We start from the raw sequence: 17,955 nt of genomic DNA, 5'->3' as shown, positions 1-17,955 counted from the left end.
ACCCTAATTATAATGTAATTAGATGTAATAATCCCCACTCTGTATGAGCATCCGTAAGGTACTGTAAGGGCATATGACACAGAAATATAACAGGAAGAGCTAAGAGCAGCAAAAACCACCCTAAGGCTGAGTTCATAGAGACTCCAGCCGTGCGGAGGCTGAGAGAAAGCAGGTGCTTTCCCTGGCCTTGCTACGCACACCGTTCGGGGGGGTGTCTGGGGGCGCGCCAGTGACATCACGGAGCTGGTTCGTCCTCATTGGGCGAACTGCTCACGTGTCCGGCACTCCACTCCCGTGAGTGCTTAAACGAAAAAATTAATTGTCTGCTACGCCTCTACACGCCGCTCTCATTGCGGCTGCAGGGGCTCACTGACAATAAATTCACCAAATCATATATATTGTGTCAAAAAGACCGTTACTAGGATTGTGACCTTGTGTAGAACAAGACAAAAAGACCTAGTGCTACATCTAACTTGACATAATATATATAGTTAAATACTTATCTGTATTTAACTATATAATATGTCAAGTTAGATGTAGCACTAGGCCTTTAATTTCAGCTAGTAAAGCACTTGGAGGTTAGTGACCCCTCCTCCCTGTTTTAAAGCTCATTAATTTCACCTTTTTAATTGCAGTTCTTGCTAAGCACCTGTAAATAACCTATTAAAGACGGCTCCCCCTCCATTAGAGAGGGTATGAGAGCTTTTTGCAGGTATAGCAGTGTTGAGATTTACAGATGGGCCATATCGTGACGTGGTTGTAGGCTTAAAATACTTGGGCCAAAGAATTGAACTTAATGACCATTATGAGAAGATATACAGAGAAGTATTTAACTATATAATATGGCAAGTTTGATGTAGCACTGTGCCTTTTTGTCTTTTGGTTAATATTAAAGCAGAACACTAACGAATTTAAACTGTAGAGAAATAGCGGCACCCCCTTCCCTAGGTAAGTATCTCAGGAAGCAGGGGGTCCCCGGAGCTTAAGTTAACGCGGTTCAGCAGCATCACCTTCCCTCTGTGGTTGCTTTATTTTGCACTTGCATTTAAGGCCAGGTCCCCGCTGGCTACTGCAGCGCCTGCTGTGGCGGACGCTGCAGGGACAAGAGCCGCCCCACAATGGGGCCGGGGGCCTGCCGCGTTGCGCCGACCGAAATTTCTGCTCTCAAGAAAATTGCGAGCAGGAGTCGCGATGGAGCGCTAGGCCACGCCCCCGGCGGTTCAGTCAATGAGGGCAAACCTGCCGGGTGACGTCACGGCCACGCCCCCCGTCACGCACCCCTCCCCCCCGTCCTTTCCCCCTGCAGCTCTCTGCAGACCGTAGGATTCGGCTGCACACACGCCTGCCTCACAGACGTGCGTGCAGCGCAGGCAGCGGGGCCTCAGTCCTGTTCTAATTATTTCAATCACTGTTTTTTTTAATATGTAAATTTGCATATTTTATGGGGGTTTTTTTGGGAGGGGGATCTCATTTCAGCATCTAGCTTATTGTTATTGTTTTTATAGCCTAATTGTGTTTGTTTTTTTTTTTGTTTTTTAATGATCTGGTCCTACAGTATGTGGGACAGTGATTTTTATTTTTAATATTAAATGTATACAATTTTTCTAATACTGATCTCCGGTGTGCATTTTCTTGTCAGTCTCCGAAGCTGAAATTAGCGCGGTTCAGCTCCGGAGACCCCTTACTTCAAACCTATTTAAAACAAAACAAAAAGATGCACACAAAAAGCCGCGTGGGCTGCTCTTTTAATTCCGTTTCTCTTGAAATGGGGTCGCACCTTTAAAATGACTCCATGGTTTCCAATCCGATGGATTTAAAAAAAAATGTCCCTCAGCATGAGTTTTGGAGTACTCTGTTAAACCATTTGCAATTTAGAGCAGGAATGAGCCCGATAGGGTTGTCTTGAAGATTTATCCACATCTGGAGCATGAGTTGCCCACTGTCTTACCTCCAGATGCCCACAATACACTTGCCCACTGTCTTACCTCCAGATGCCCACAATACACTTGCCCACTGTCTTACCTCCAGATGCCCCCATAGTCGGAAAATATTTAACTGTTGATCCCAACATTTCTTGGACAAAAGATGGTCACCGGCACAGAAACTGCCCAATTAATAAATGGAATGTATGAGGTTACTGATGAACATTGTTGCTCCCAGTATTGTCAACTTCACAGCAACTTAAAAGAGCAATCTAAACGCTTTTGTTTTTTCTTCATTTTTTAATACAGATTTGGAGCAGGGGGTCTCGTGAGCTGAATCCTGTTAATTTCAGCACCGGTGACTCCTTGCTTCCAGAGATACTTGCCTCCGAAGGGGCAGCAGGTGACCCCATGCACCAGTTCTGTATTTAATTTTTTTTTTTAAAAGAGGGGGGGGGGGGGGAAAGCTTGCATTGCCTCTTTAAAATGTCTTAAACTTGGAGCTCCTAATGTAAGCTCAGCACATTTGATGCTGCAGGATAAATCCTGCAAAGGCAAAACAACAGGATAAGAAGATATATATATATATATATATATATAACTGTGCTTAAAGCTGTGACCATGCAGCAAGCTTAAGCCTATAGGGAACCATGTTAAAAATGGTTTTTGAAGCAAAAAGTGGCACTGAGTGCTCATTTGCATGCCATTTCCCAGAATCCCTTGCTGCAGTGGAAGTGCTGTATGCTGGGTGATAATGGTGAAAGGTGGGGTTGCAGACCTGCCTAAGACATGCAGATGAGCATACAGTTGTATTTGTATATATATATATATGTATATATGTATATATGTATATATGTATATGTATATGTGTGTATATATATATATATATATATATATATATATATATATATATATATATATATACTTCCCGAAGGCACTTAAATGAAGTGCCGGGGAAGCAGCGAAGGCCTCTGTAAACTGCACTTACCTTGCTCCTAGAGACGCATCACCATGCAAATGCGGCGTCAAATGAAACCGCAAGGTCATGTGACGTCATGCCGCTGGAGCCAAGGTAAGAGGGGGGGGGGCACGAAGAGAGGGGAAGAGCCGGCAGGGGGGCGCAGGGAAAAAAGATTGCGCTCCCCTGATTTTTAAGTAACTACAGTGTTCTCACCATTGTGTCTCTCTCTCGGTCTCTTTCTCTCTCTCTCGTCTGCGATTACGTTAAACTTCAATGGGGCTTTCTGTGCGATTTACCACAGTTTACAAGATGAGGGCCTCTCTAGCTCCCTCTGTGTCTCTCTCGGTCTTTCGCTCACCCTCTTCCTCGGTCACTCGGTCTCTCGCTCCCTCACTCACTTTAACTTTCTCTGTCACTCTGTCTCAGCTCATGAAATGTACTTAAATGTGCTATAAAATGGTGTTTTACTGCTCTGCAGTAAGTCTTGGGGATTTTATGTGGATGCAGTTTACAGTCCATAATCCACGAGGTTCTGCAAAGAGGATTTGTGACAAATCTTTCTTTCCATATTGCTTCCCTTTTGGCATCTGGGGTATAGCACTTAAATCAGGGTGGGTAATGCTGCTCATTGGGGTGTGCGACTCATGCCTCATGCCTGTCTTTTTCCTGGAGAGGTGTTACTTTAATGCTGCTCTTTTAAATGTTTGTTTCCAGCTTCGCGACAGGGCACATATTTTGTAAACACAAATTATAACCCCTTTGCCGCCAGTGGCACCAACATTGCCGCCTCTGGTAGCAATTGGGTTAATAGTGGCATCTGCCATTTATATCTGCTGATCCCGTAATGCCCAGCATCTGATGCTCCCCAGCTGCACTGCACAAATCCACTAACACGCTGATACCCACACGGACACACTGTTATATAAACAGCACACAGAACATTCTGATCACTCAGACATTGATACTCACACTGACAATGATACCAAGCCTAAACAAGGACACACTGATTTGTACAATGATATGCACAGAATTTCACAGGCGCACTTGCAGAAAGATACAGAGGTGCACACATGCTTATATACTGGTATACAGTATGCTGCTGACGTTAGAATCCTCTACTTTTAGTGCTGTGGTCCCTCCCAGAGCATCCGTGTTAAGTCACAAACACAGCCCCCTGTACCTGAATGTTTTGCTGTGGAAGATGCTCAGTGGAGCAGGCTAAATCTTTAGGGAATTTTCTAGAAAGGAAAAAAAAGGCAGATTCTGATAAACCTAGAAGGTTATTTATCGATGTCTCTCCACTTTAATAGTACAAGAAACAGCATTTTGATGTAAAGAAATTCATTTGGAAGCAGTTGAGTCTTGTCTGTGGTTAAATATGATACTATTTTGTCTTTAATGTCCATATTGCCGTCTTTTACAGCCAGGAGAATTTGATAAATAACTCTGGCATTGCTCTATCGCATTTTGTCTGGCTCTGTAGGGGTTGAGTCAACGTTTGCACCTCTTAATGGTAATGAGGGGTTGAAATCATTAAAACATCATTAAAGATTACTTTAACACCCTTAGTAGTGAACGTAAGGTTTGTTAATATTGAATTAATTTCCGAACTTGCTAAACAGGCTACTGAGTAACTCTTATTATTACCAGCTTAATCCTCAACTCCCAAAGCTACTCTTCCACTGAGTGAATAGAGCTCAAATTAACCTCAACCACATGGATTTTGTGTTGTGCCGGTTCTGCCAAATCAATATACAGAAGGCCCTCCTCTGCAGGTTTTTGAGATGAAGATTTAGAGGCGTTTATGTCCATAGATGTACATAGTTTCCTTGAGTCATTAAGATGGATATGGACATGGTACTTAATACTGCACTATACCTATTGCATAGTCCCCAGCATAGAAAGGCGTCATTAATAATGAACTTGACGCTGTATTTTTGCAATTGTCATTATAAGCATACTGCCAGCAGAACCAATGGAAAATTATTTCTGTGACAAATTTCCCGGGGGACTCTGACACTGCTAAACCTTAGGATTTATTGTACTTTAATCTTTATTTTTCTGCCACAGAAGTTGTTTTTCGAGTGGCTTCTTTGTACATGAGCCATAATTACAACATGAAGTGTCGTCACTGTAAAAGATGCATCAGGCTTTTTTTTTTTAAACCATACTAATTGCAATTAGTACTACAGTATATTATTTTGTCTTGTGTTCCATCCAGTGTTAAACCATTCAGTGCTTTGCTGTTTAACAGCACAAAAATATATATTTTTAAATGCACAGAAAATTAACATTTTCACCCCTACGTGAGCCTGGAGTGCACAGCGCAGGAGTTAAGTATATTTTTTTACTTTGTGAAATGTATCCTTAGAAATGATATTGTATTTTAACAACATACAGCAAAACCATTACAACACTGGAAAAAAATCCAAGGCATTCTTTATACGGTATTATCTTTAAAAACATTATACAAGCAGAAATCTCTAGGCTGCTACAGCATAAAAGTGAAAGTAACAACATGCATCACTGATTCCACTCTTAAAAATGTATATGGACACTGTAGGAGCTTCCCAGAACTGAAATCCTCAACATACTTTGTTGAGGTCTTCATTTTCATTGAGGGAGTCTTTTGATTTGTGATGGTTTTTGAGATACTGGAAGTCTGGAGTGCATTGAAATGCGTGGCCCTTCCTTCCTCTAGAAATGCATAAACCTGTCTTTTCCCTCATTGTTACATAATAGGTGAAGATAATGGGAAGGTTTTTGGCACTCCCTAAAAAGGCACCCTACTGCACAACTATGCACGTGCCCCTCTTAGTAGGCATCCGAGTCTTCCAACTTTTTTCATTTTCTTAGGTCTTCTCCGTGAAGTCATACTACTACTACTACTACTACTACTACTACTACTACTACTACTACTACTATTTTATCTTGCATGCCTATGACCGTATACGTAGCACTATAGATTGTAGACAGGGACTCGTGCAAGTGAAAGTCTGTTAATGCCTGAGGAACTGAGAGATAAGGTGGTTTGCACAAGGACAACGGACACTGCGATTCAAACGGAGGTCACCTGCTACAAAGGAAGTGACATTAGGCTGCTACTTCTGTCCTTCATTCACTCTAGCTGCTTTCATACTTTTGATCTGAACTTTATTCTGCTGTTTTTAACATTGCTTGGTTAACTACCTTCCTCAAAGAGAGAGTTGTTCTCTAGATGTGCAGCTCACAAGGATGATCCCCATTTCTGTTGGCAGGACAACATCTCATTGCAGAACAGTGTGTAATTTACCCCCCTGGCCACAAAGGAGCTAACAAAGAGAGAGAAAAGTAACAAAACAAACTAAATGCCATTTCATAGTAAAAATAATCCCCTCTGAATAAATATTATGAAGCCATAATCCACCATGGAAAGAACATTTACTGCCAGTCAAAGCCAGTTTAGGTTACGTTATGGGCTTTGGCTCAAGCACACAGCTCTTATTGCCAGAATGCTGGAGATTATGAAAATAATTGCTTCTTGATGGGTATTGCATAACCTCTTCGTGGTCCAGCAACACATCCCAATGCTGCTGCAGTAATTGTGTACTTGGTACTTTTAAGATGTTAATCTAAAGGTTGAATGTTCCGATTGAATACAGTCTTCAGAGTATGGGAAGATATAGTAGATAGAATGTTGAACTTCAATGCACGTGTCGATCGCAGCTGCAGTTACTGCTTTGTATATTAGTGATATTGGGCACTTGGGCCGATCTCCCTATACCTCACGGTGCCGGGGGGGGGGGGGGGTGTCATTGGCTGTATAGGGGCTGTCTGTGTTTCTGTGTCTGTCTCTCTCTCCCCCCATTGCTCTCTCTCCCTTCTCCCCCCCTCTCACTCTCCCTTCTCCCCCCTCTCACTCTCCCTTCTCCCCCCCATTGCTCTCTCTCCCTTCTCCCCCTCTCTCTCCCTTCTCCCCCCCTCTCTCTCCCTTCTCCCCCCCTCTCTCTCTCCCTTCTCCCCCCCTCTCTCTCCCTTCTCCCCCCCTCTCTCTCTCCCTTCTCCACTCTCTTTCTCCCCCCCTCTCGCTCTCCCTTCTCCCCCCCATTGCTCTCTCTCTCCATTCTCCCCCCCTCTTACTCCCTTCTCCCCCCCCCTCTCGCTCTCCCTTCTCCCCCCCATTGCTCTCTCTCCCTTCTCCCCCTCTCTCTCTCCCTTCTCCCCCCTCTCTCTCCCTTCTCCCTCCTCTCTCTCTCCCTTCTCCCCCCTCTCTCTCTCCCTTCTCCCCCCTCTCTCTTTCCCTTCTCCCCCCTCTCTCTCTCCCTTCTCTCCCCCTCTATCTCCCCTATTGCTCTCTCCCTTCTCCCCCCCATTGCTCACTCCCTTCTCCCCCTCTCTCTCTCCCTTCTCCCCCCATTGCTCTCTCTCTCTCCCTCCTACCCTCCCCCTTCTCCCCCTCTCTCTCTCCCTTCTCCCCCTCTCTCTTCCCTTCTCCCCCTCTCTCTCTCCCTTCTCCCCCTCTCTCTCTCTCCCTTCTCCCCCCTCTCCCTTCTCCCCCCTCTCTCTCCCTTCTCCCCCACTCTCTCTTCTCTCCCTTCTCCCCCACTCTCCCTCTCCCTTCTCCCCCTCTCTCTCTCCCTTCTCCTCCTCTCCCTTCTCCCCCCTCTCTCTCCCTTCTCCCCTACTCTCTCTTCTCTCCCTTCTCCCCTCTCTTCTCTCCCTTCTCCCCCACTCTCCCTCTCCCTTCTCCCCCCTCTCTCTCTCTCCCTTCTCCCCCTATCCCTTCTCCCCCTCTCTCTCCCTTCTCCCCCACTCTCTCTCTCTCCCTTCTCCCCCACTCTCTCTCTCTCGCTCTCCCCCTCTCTCGCTCTCCCCCCCTCTCTTGCTCTCCCCCCTCTCTCTCTCCCTTCTCCCCCCACCACACCACTCCGTTTGCCCCCCCACAGCAGCAGCCCATTTGCCCCTCCCCCCATCCCAGCAGTAGTCCGTTTGCCCCCCCACCCCAGCAGTAGTCCGTTTGCCCCCCCCCCACCCCAGCAGTAGTCAGTTTGCCCCCCCCCACCCCAGCAGTAGTTCGTTCCCCCCCCCCTTCCACTTCTCTCTGCTCCCTCTCGGCTAAAAATTTCATGTTGTGTGTGTGTGTGACCCTGCTCTCAGCACGAAAGTATCTCTCCCTTGTCTCCCCAAGCACAATGCTTGGGAGAGCGTGTGTGCACGCGCATGAGCGCGCGAGCACAGCGGGAAAGGGGATGTGCTGACCTACATTGCAGAAGGTAAGCGCGCCAAGCGCATAGCGAGCTCAGCGCCAGCGGGGACTCAGCCTTAGGCAGACGCTAAGTATCAGAAATGTGTTTCCAGGTTTGTATCCAGGAGTTTTTGCAATGCAATTCTATGAATTAGAGTTGTCTAATTACTTGTTCTTAGAAGGTACTCTAGGCCAGATTTACTACATGGTGCTAGGCTGAGATACTCCATATGACTAATTTGCTTGGATGTAATTAAGACTTAGTGCTGTTTAGTAAATCTCAACCTATCGCATTAGAAGTTATTGGTAGAGTAAGCAGTACGTTAACCATCAGTGACCAAAATGTGTGTCCCTTCACCTCTCAAAAATGACTTGCTTTTAATCTTTAGAAACATTGCGATCGGCAAAAAGCTAACTTGCGGATCCGGTTCAAGCCTTCCCTCTTCCAGCATGTGGGGACCCACTCTTCTTTGGCAGGAAAAATTCAGAAACTAAAGGTACGTGGAACAATTCCAGAAAATCTCAATACAGTTCTTGAATGCATCAACTTGCCCTGGTAAGGGTAACATGCCAAGTATTGCCTTATACATTAATCTCACCTCCTAATAAGCATCAGTTATCCCATGGAGCAGTGGTTCTCAACAGTTTTGGGGGACAAGCACCCCTGGAGGATTTAAAAAATCTCAGGGCACCCCTGTGCAACCCATCTTGCTCCACACTCCCCCTCAACACACACAAACTTGCCACACCCACTCTTCTTTTCTTCTCTTCTTACAAGCTCACACTTCATACTCGTCCTTATTCTCAATACACATCACATTCACCCCCCTCGCCCACTTCACACACCATTATTCTCAATGCACTCAACACACAACTCCCCCCTCTCTTCTCACATAGCACACTCAACTTTCTCTATCTCACACTACACATTTATGGCAGGATGGCTGCGTTACACTTTTCCTCTCTCTCCTCTGCCCCCAAACATATCACAGCCTCTCTGCCCCCAAACATATCACAGCCTCTCTGCCCCCAAACATATCACAGCCTCTCTTCCCCCAAACATATCACAGCCTCTCTGCCCCCAAACATATCACACTCTCTGCCCCCAAACATATCACAGCTTCTCTGCCCCCAAACATATCACAGCTTCTCTGCCCCCAAACATATCACAGCCTCTCTGCCCCCAAACATATCACAGCCTCTCTGCCCCCAAACATATCACAGCCTCTCTGCCCCCAAACATATCACAGCCTCTCTTCCCCCAAACATATCACAGCCTCTCTGCCCCCAAACATATCACAGACTCTCTGCCCCCAAACATATCACAGCCTCTCTGCCCCCAAACATATCACAGCTTCTCTGCCCCCAAACATATCACAGCCTCTCTGCCCCCAAACATATCGCAGCTTCTCTGCCCCCAAACATATCGCAGCTTCTCTGCCCCCAAACATATCGCAGCCTCTCTGCCCCCAAACATATCGCAGCCTCTCTGCCCCCAAACATATCGCAGCCTCTCTGCCCCCAAACATATCGCAGCCTCTCTGCCCCCAAACATATCGCAGCCTCTCTGCCCCCAAACATATCGCAGCCTCTCTGCCCCCAAACATATCGCAGCCTCTCTGCCCCCAAACATATCGCAGCCTCTCTGCCCCCAAACATATCGCAGCCTCTCTGCCCCCAAACATATCGCAGCCTCTCTGCCCCCAAACATATCGCAGCCTCTCTGCCCCCAAACATATCACAGCCTCTCTGCCCCCAAACATATCACAACCTCTCTGCCCCCAAACATATCACAGCCTCTCTGCCCCCAAACATATCACAGCCTCTCTGCCCCCAAACATTGCAGGACACGCCAGCTGAGCAGAAAGCAGCGTGTTTTATTTTTCCCGGGGAGCTGCAGCACCATTGGCAGAGGCTCACAGCACTATGGTTGAGAAACACTGCCATAGAGAGACGAAGCACGCCTTATTGTTTTCGGCACTGTGGCAAACCGTGGGACGGCGATTGCGGCTGCCCTTGTGCCGAAGGATTACAGCCCCACCACCACCAGAGCCACGGCTTTAAGCTTTTTCAACCGGGACACTGGAGACAGCAAGTCCGGCTATCTCTGTCTATGTATGTGTATGTCTTGCAGGAATGGCCAAGGAATATTGACCTTGTAGACTGATTATCTCCTAATAAGATTTGTGGAAATTGTAGCTGCAGTGTGGAGGTTGCCACAGCTTTCCCTGTGTGTGCTGCACCTCGACAGTGTAGTATCTTGTGTAAACAATATTTTGAAGCAAATAAATTAGAAGATCACAAATTGGAGGGGGAGAGAAATCCTTCCTTTTTCTTTCCCTTTTTTTAAAAAATGTTTCATTATTCTGCCCACATATTTTTCATTAAATATTCTCACTTGTCCCTATTTATGTCGCATCCAGGACAAAGATTTCGGAAAACAAGCCCTGCGCAAGGAGCATGTAAACCCTGCCGCTGAAGTTAGCACTAGCCTGAAAACCTACCAACATTTCACCTTGGAGAAAGCCTACCTGAGAGAGGACTTCTTCTGGGCCTTCACGCCAGCTGCCGGGGATTTCGTACGCTTCCGTTTTTTCAAGCCTTTGAGGGTAGAAAGGTCAGTCAATATGAAGGACTGCAGGTTTACGGTTGTACTAGGTTCTTTGTCCTTTATTGGGTTTCTGGTATGAGACATTCACAGAAGAATTACACTGCAAGGCCTCGCACGTCCTTGATAAATTACGGCTGTGACATTAATGAAACATAGGGCTCTTATTTGACCACTGTAGGTAGGTACCTCATGCATAGCTCTCAGACAAAAATCTTTCTTCTCGGCTCACACAGCTGTCATACTAAGTATGTCAGTTCACTCAGCTGCAATGTCAACTCTTTAGAATGTTCTGCCATGCAAAATAAATTGGGTGTTTTCGTTTCAGAAACACAATTTCTGTGGTTGTCATTTAAAACCGTTTCAAAGTCAGTCTGGTTAGTGACCCTCTATGTTATGTGCAAATGTAATTTGTGGGTTCAATTAATTAAGGGGTTACCGTGCTATCACATAAGATAAGTTCACTTCTTATAGTGACCAATTTGAATTGGTTTCTTCTTCATACCATCGCATTACGACTGTTTTGTTGACCCTTTCGGGCCCTAATGACATACAGCGAACGTCATGAAAAGTGATACCCCAGAAGCCCGTATGATGTACCCTGCATGTCACGGCCATTTTCTCATTTTCTAGTCAAGCCCGCAATCGTGGACTACACTAGGGGTGCGCAAACTTTTCCCCGTGCGCACCCCTGCCTGCTCTTTTCGGCGCCTCGTGCCCCCGCCTCTCCCTACCTGCTCGGCCCCAGCGGCAAATGACGGCGAGGTCATGTGACGTCACGTTGCCATGGTAACTTGACCCACGGTGTAATTTGCCGCCGGGTTACCATGACGATGCGTCGCTGGAAGGTAAGTTTGTTAGAGGCCTTGCGCGCTCCCCCGGCATGTCATTTAAAGGCCTGGGGGGAGAGCGTGGGACCTCTATAACTGCCGCGCCCCCCAGAAAATCACAGTTTGCGCACCCCTGGACTACACTATAGGGGCGGACTCTCCCCTTCCCCTCCATTTCTGGTCTGGCGTCCGAAAACCTGAAAGGGATCACACGATGGCTCAGAAGAGCTAGCAAGTGCTTCATCCACGGAGGTGGCAGGACCCAGCGGCACTGAAAGGGTTAAGAGATGGAAAGTCATTACGATGCTGCATCAGCCCAGCACATAATTATGACCCGTTGGCAAGCAATGTGAAGGGTGGAACGAGAACAAAAGATATTTCCCAGGAAAACATCCAGGACACATGAAACGGCATTCTTTGTTTATTTTAATACAAATATACTGATAATACATACTTATTCAAGACAATCATGAGTTCTGTTCGTTTTCAACAAGCAATTTTCACAGCCGTAGATCATTTTAGAAAGTGTCAAATGAAGGACTGAAAACATATGTAACTTACATTCTGTCAGGCTCTGAATGTGACTGTAACTTCTCCCTAGGACCCCAGTTGGTTAGTAGTTGGGAACTTATCATGCATTATCATATTAACCTTCAGTACAATATCCGTCTTTGATGTTGTGTAATATGGTGGCTTAATCACTCTTTCTTTTCCCACAGGTTCTTTTTCCGGAGTGGTAACATCGAGCACCCTGAGGATAAGCTTTACAACACCACAGTGGAGGTCCTGCCTTTTGATGTAAGACAGCTGGGGGATGCCAGGGGAAGACCCCCACATAGTCATATATTGTTGTCTGATTTATGCTATGGGCACAACTTCAAACCTCTCTAGTAAGAAATGAGGGAACTACTATCCTGTTCTTTGGAGATAGTGTTATAGGTCTCCAACTCATTACCACGGCTTCCTTGAATATCCTAATGTTATATATAATGTGCGTATGTGTGTGTATATGTATATTATATATATATATGTATATATATATATATATATATATATATATATGTATATATATATATGTATGTGTATGTGTGTGTATATATCATACCCAGTTTACCAACCCCACACTGATGAGACCCATAAAGGTCGAAACAGCTGTCTATGGGTGGGTTTTCTGGGTATGCACCTTAACCCTGGCTGTGCTCAAAGCTGTGACCATGCAGCAAGCTTAAGCCTATAGGGAACCATGTTAAAAATGGTTTTTGAAGCAAAAAGTGGCACTGTGTGCGCATTTGCATGTCATTCCCCAGAATCCCTTGCTGCAGTGGAAGTGCTGTGTGCTGGGTGATAATGGTGGAAGGCGGGGTTGCAGACCTGCCTAAGACATGCAGATGAGCATACAGTTGTATTTACATTTGTATATATAAATATTACTGTATGCTCATTTGCATGTCTTAGACAGGTCTGCAACCCTGCCTTTCACCATTATCACACAGCACTTCCACTGAAGCAAGGGATTCTGGATAATGACATGCAAATGAGCACACAGTATATATGTATATAGATAGAAAAGGGGGAATAGCAATGCAGTGCTTCAGAGTTAAAGTTGATTGTAGGTCTCGTGTAGGATTTCCAATGTGAGTTAAAGAGTCGGCATTGCTGATAATGTCAGCTGTAAAATTGCACAAATGGAAATGTAGGCCGTTCTTCGAGCAAAATGTGAGAATGTTCCGGTATCATAAGTGGTTGTGAGTATAACTGTTGGTATGATGCATAAATGCACAAGCACCTATGTGAGTACATATAAAAGCCACATAAATAAGCCCCCTGAGGGTTAATGGGGAATCACGACACTCGGTTCACGCTGATTGCTCAGCGTCTCCAGGGTCAGGAAACACCCACCTTCAGATAATGGTCATATAAAGGGACTAGTACTTCACACAAAAGCCAATAATAAAGATAGTTCGAAGTAACTCACATTTAAATCCACTTGGAACTCCAAGGGCGTGCGCCCAGCATGTAGATGATTAAATGCATGAGTGGTAGAAGCGGTGCACAGCAATCAAACGAAAAAGCCAGACTGTACGCTTGAAAAATACTTTATTTAGGCAACGCCATTAAGTAAAAAAGAAAACGCAGTCCCTCCAATGTGTTTCACACCCGTCGGAGCACTTTGTCAAAGAGTAACAAATGTCACAACTCACAGCTGTTGTATAGTCCTTCCTCCTGGAAATGACACGCCCGCTAGGAAATCGGCAGGAGGTTGGTGGGGAGGGGGTGAAGAGGTGTGTGTGTGTGTGTGTGTGTGTGTGTGTGTGTGTGTGTGTGTGTGTGTGTGTGTGTGTGTGTGTGTGTGTGTGTGTGTGTGTGTACACCTGGATATTCTGTAAATAATTTGTAAATATAAAAACTTAATTTTACAGGTAGTTTTTGTATCAACATGGCATATATAGGTCCCGTTGGAGAATAATAACAAAAATAGCACCAAAGGTCTGATGAGTACAGATAGAGATGTAAGATTGAGTATATGTAGGAAAAACACACAGCCCCTGCAAGCTCAGAACCCTAACCCACCACACCATATATATTTCTCAAAGGAGTGCTACTAGGATTGTGGCCTAATGTATACAACAAAAGACAAAAAGCCCCAATGCTACATCCAATATGACAAATTATATCGTTAAATACTTATCTGTCTTCTCATACGTAATGGTCATTTATTTAAATACTTTGACAAAAGTTATGTAACCCTGCCAAGTTATACCCTTTTTACAGGTCCTAACACTATCTGCAAACACTCTCCCAACCTCTCTTATAGAGGGAGAAATGTCTGAGTAGACTGGTCATTCCCAGGTGCATAACCTGCCATTTAAAAGTGGACTGGGCCAGCAGAACCAGGGAGGATGGGTCACAAACCTCCAAACAATTGTTTACCAAACACACACACACAACCCCTGCAAGCTCTGAACCTAAACCCACCACACCATATATATTTGTGTCAAAAAGAGTGTAGGGATTCTGTGTGTTTGTAAATTTCAATTGGTAAACAGTTGTTTGGAGGGTTCTGACCCCTCGTCCCTGGTTTTGGGAATGACCAGTGTATTGAGACATTTTCCCCTCTACCAGAGAGGCTTAGAGAGCGTTTGCAGGTATTGGTAGGACCTGTAAAAAGGGTGCACCTTGGTGTGGTTACAGGCTTAAAATACTTTGGCCAAAGAATTGAATTAAATGATCTTTACCTATGAGAAGAAAGATAAGTATTTAACTCTATTTTTTGTCATATTGGATGTAGCGTTGGGGCTTCTTGTTTTTTGCTGAGTGTGTAGGAGCAGATGGGTAGAGTTTGTTGGATAAGCTGCATTCTCTATACATGCATGTAGCTGCACAAATGGTTAACTTCAAAGCAGCCCTATCTGTGGAATATGAATGTATGTAAAACATATAGTTGTGTGCTGGTAGCATGGGTGCACGCAGTACCAATCATTTACGTAGCAATAGGATTCAAGAAAACAGTGCTGAAAAATATGTAATACTGTAAATAGGGCTAGGTCATTTAAATTACATTTGGAGAATTGGGTACCTATACTGAAGGGCTTGCAATCTAAGGTGTTTGCTGGGAATCTGTCTGCAGTCACCTGAATTGTCACTAAAAGTAGCTATGTTAGGCCCCGATTTAATTAGCTGTGAAGACACTTACCCATGCATTCTTGGGGGGATTTTTGGCTCCATTCAAATGAATGGGACTTATATTTTCTACAGCACCAGCCATAGAGATATATAGACAACATGGGCTGTATTGCAGTGTACCCCTTTTCTTTCAATATTTCTGTATACAATATTTTTTTCATTGTAAGTCTCTTACCAGTGAACAATTAATGACTGTACCTATGAAATTACTGTGTGTGACATTTTTTAACATTAGCGTTTTTTACTCTGCACTGTATGTAGCAGGAATAATAATGTTTTTCCCAGGAAAGATACACCGAGATGTATATCTAGTTTCCAAGCATCCTCGGGCTGCTTATCTTTAATATATAAATAAAAGGGCTCTGTGTTGGCTGTCAACCTTGAACATCATTGTCCTGCTGGACTGCTTTCATTTTTATATAAGGTGAATGCGCCACCTAGTGGGCTGGATTGACGTGCAACCAGTTTGCCTGCTTTCCTTGCACACTGATGATGGGGCCTTTGTGCATTCCAGCTGCTATTTGATCTGACTCATCAGATGTAACCAAATAATTTGTGTTCCCCAATCCAGAGCCTCCAGTCCGATAAGGAAGCCTTGCAAGAGGGGCGGGGGAAGCCCTCCAAATATCACCGCACACCAGACGGGTACCTTCAAATAGGTGAGCAACCCGGACGCCCTTTTTTGAGGTTGCGTGGCATGTTAATGGCAGCCCCGCAGAGCATGAGAAGAAAGTTTTATTCTTCTAAATGACTGATCAATGTAACTTTGAAAATGTTACTCTAAAGATGTTAAAACTATTATTTCTTTCTTGCTTTTTTTTTTGCTTATGTAAAAATGAATATTATAAATGAGAAGAACGGGAGGAGAGATATCCTTATGGTTGCACTCAAACCCAGCGTAATAAGACATAACCTTTAATAAAAAAATAAGATAATAGGAGCAATTGTCACAAATTGTTAAAAAAAAATAATAATAATAATAATTAAAAAGAGGAAACCATTCTCAGTGTAATTAAATTTAAAACCAGAGACAGAGCTCAGTGCACATCCTGTGAAACTCATACACGGTACAGTACCTAAATATATATATATATGTATAGATATCTATTAAATAAAATTGTCTTTTAGTTTAACATTTTGGCCAAAGTGTTGTAAGCCCTTGAGCCACTACACGGCAGACGACATCTCAAGGGTACCTAACACTAATATAAATTCTTAATAACCTGTGCATTACCAGGAAGAATGATTTATAATAAATCTGTCAAAATGAGTTGCATAGTTCTAAGTCTGATTGAAGCTCTTATTAACCTGTACATTACCAGGCAGGCTGTGCCAGGGGGGGAGGGTTTTTTGTTTCATTTTTATTATTTTTATATTAGGGGAGTGGTTGCAGGTGTAGGAGGGGCTCTGCCTGTACCCCTCCTGTGTGAGATTGAGGGATTTTTCAAGAGATTCTGTTAAAAGCAGTGTCGGATTTCCAAATCCGCCACCCTTAGGCACTTGCCTGTGTCTGCCGCCCTGCTTCTCCTTCAGAATCCAGCGTCAAATGACACCGCGGATGTCACCACATTGCATATCCATGGTAACAGACGTCATTTGATGCCGCGACGTCCTGGTTGCCATAGCAAAGAGACGCCGTGTGAAGTAGTTTGTGACGTCTGCGGCATCATTTGACACTCTATTTTGAAGAAACTGGGCAGAACTGAGGCGGCCGGCACATGTAAGCAAGTTGCTTCCCATTAGGTCCAATAGGCCCGAGAGCGCAGCAAATGGGGCCGACATTTTTGCCGCCCCCAAATTTTCTATTTTAGGCCTGGGCCTAATGGGAAATCGGACACTGATTAGCAGTGCAGGAGCAGCAGTAGATGTACCAGGTGCTTATCCTGGTACTAGCAGTAGGTCTATTTTCGACCGGTTTTACTTGATTGGCCAGCTTCGCCAGTCAATCAGTGGAACCGCATTCTCATTGATCTTGGGACCTGATGAGTAAAAAAGAAGAAACGGTGAAACAAATAACTGAAACCAGGATATAGTGCACTAAATTCGGGAGGTGTAAGTAAAAGAATCCATGATGGGGAATACCGAGCAGAGCAACCAGACTGACACCCACTGGGAGGCAAACTCTGACACCGTCCTAGTGGACTCGACATGGGGTGTACTTTACCCGGATCCGGGAACGCACCAGAGAGGAATGGCCGCAGTACTGTGACTGCACCTCCCCCTTAATTTGTGTGTATGCTTCAGGAACCTGCTGCTCCTACTTTTGTTCCGCCTGTGTTAGAGGAGCACGATTGTGTCTGAGTTGAGCTTGGGGGAGGTAGTAATTCCACCTCCTTCAACCTTACACTTTGGAAGTAGCTTTGTGTTGGGGGAAGCAGGTACTGTAGTAGTGAGGATTTGTAGGCAATTGCTAATTTGTCGGACAGCGAGTTTCTACAATCAGGGCCACTTTTGTCAGCAGCTATTTTGGCTATCATTGACCTCGAGTGATTCTGTCTGCGTAGCATAAGAGACTGTTGCCGCTTCCTGTGCCCTAGCCCATCTGTTTGAACAGGTGTGCGAGCAGAAAATGCAGCAGAATGTGTTGCATGCAAGTCGGGCCAGTGTCAGGGTTGCCGGAGCAGGATCCAGTTCTAGCCTGTCATTGTTCCGCCATAACAGGTTTTGAATCGGTGTCCCTGGATCTGGTTTCAGCTGCATCACCTTAGTCTGCTACTCCTGGAGCC

The 17,955-nt window shown here is 45.0% G+C and overlaps 1 protein-coding gene across 2 annotated transcripts in view; it reads left to right on the top strand.

The window, feature by feature from the left end:
• Positions 1 to 17,955, top strand: part of MGAT4B (alpha-1,3-mannosyl-glycoprotein 4-beta-N-acetylglucosaminyltransferase B) — a 195,131-nt gene that overhangs the window by 161,898 nt on the left and 15,278 nt on the right. For both annotated transcript variants that reach the window (XM_075602044.1, XM_075602045.1), the window contains exons 10-13: positions 8,497 to 8,604; positions 10,531 to 10,724; positions 12,265 to 12,343; positions 15,801 to 15,888. In XM_075602044.1, the coding sequence (XP_075458159.1) occupies positions 8,497 to 8,604; positions 10,531 to 10,724; positions 12,265 to 12,343; positions 15,801 to 15,888 (469 nt within the window). The remainder of the gene's footprint in view (positions 1 to 8,496; positions 8,605 to 10,530; positions 10,725 to 12,264; positions 12,344 to 15,800; positions 15,889 to 17,955) is intronic.

Source organism: Ascaphus truei, chromosome 5 (assembly GCF_040206685.1).
Source record: "Ascaphus truei isolate aAscTru1 chromosome 5, aAscTru1.hap1, whole genome shotgun sequence".
Lineage (NCBI taxonomy): Eukaryota > Metazoa > Chordata > Amphibia > Anura > Ascaphidae > Ascaphus > Ascaphus truei.
Note: the sequence above shows the minus strand (reverse complement) of the source record. Positions and strands in the feature narration are given on the sequence as shown.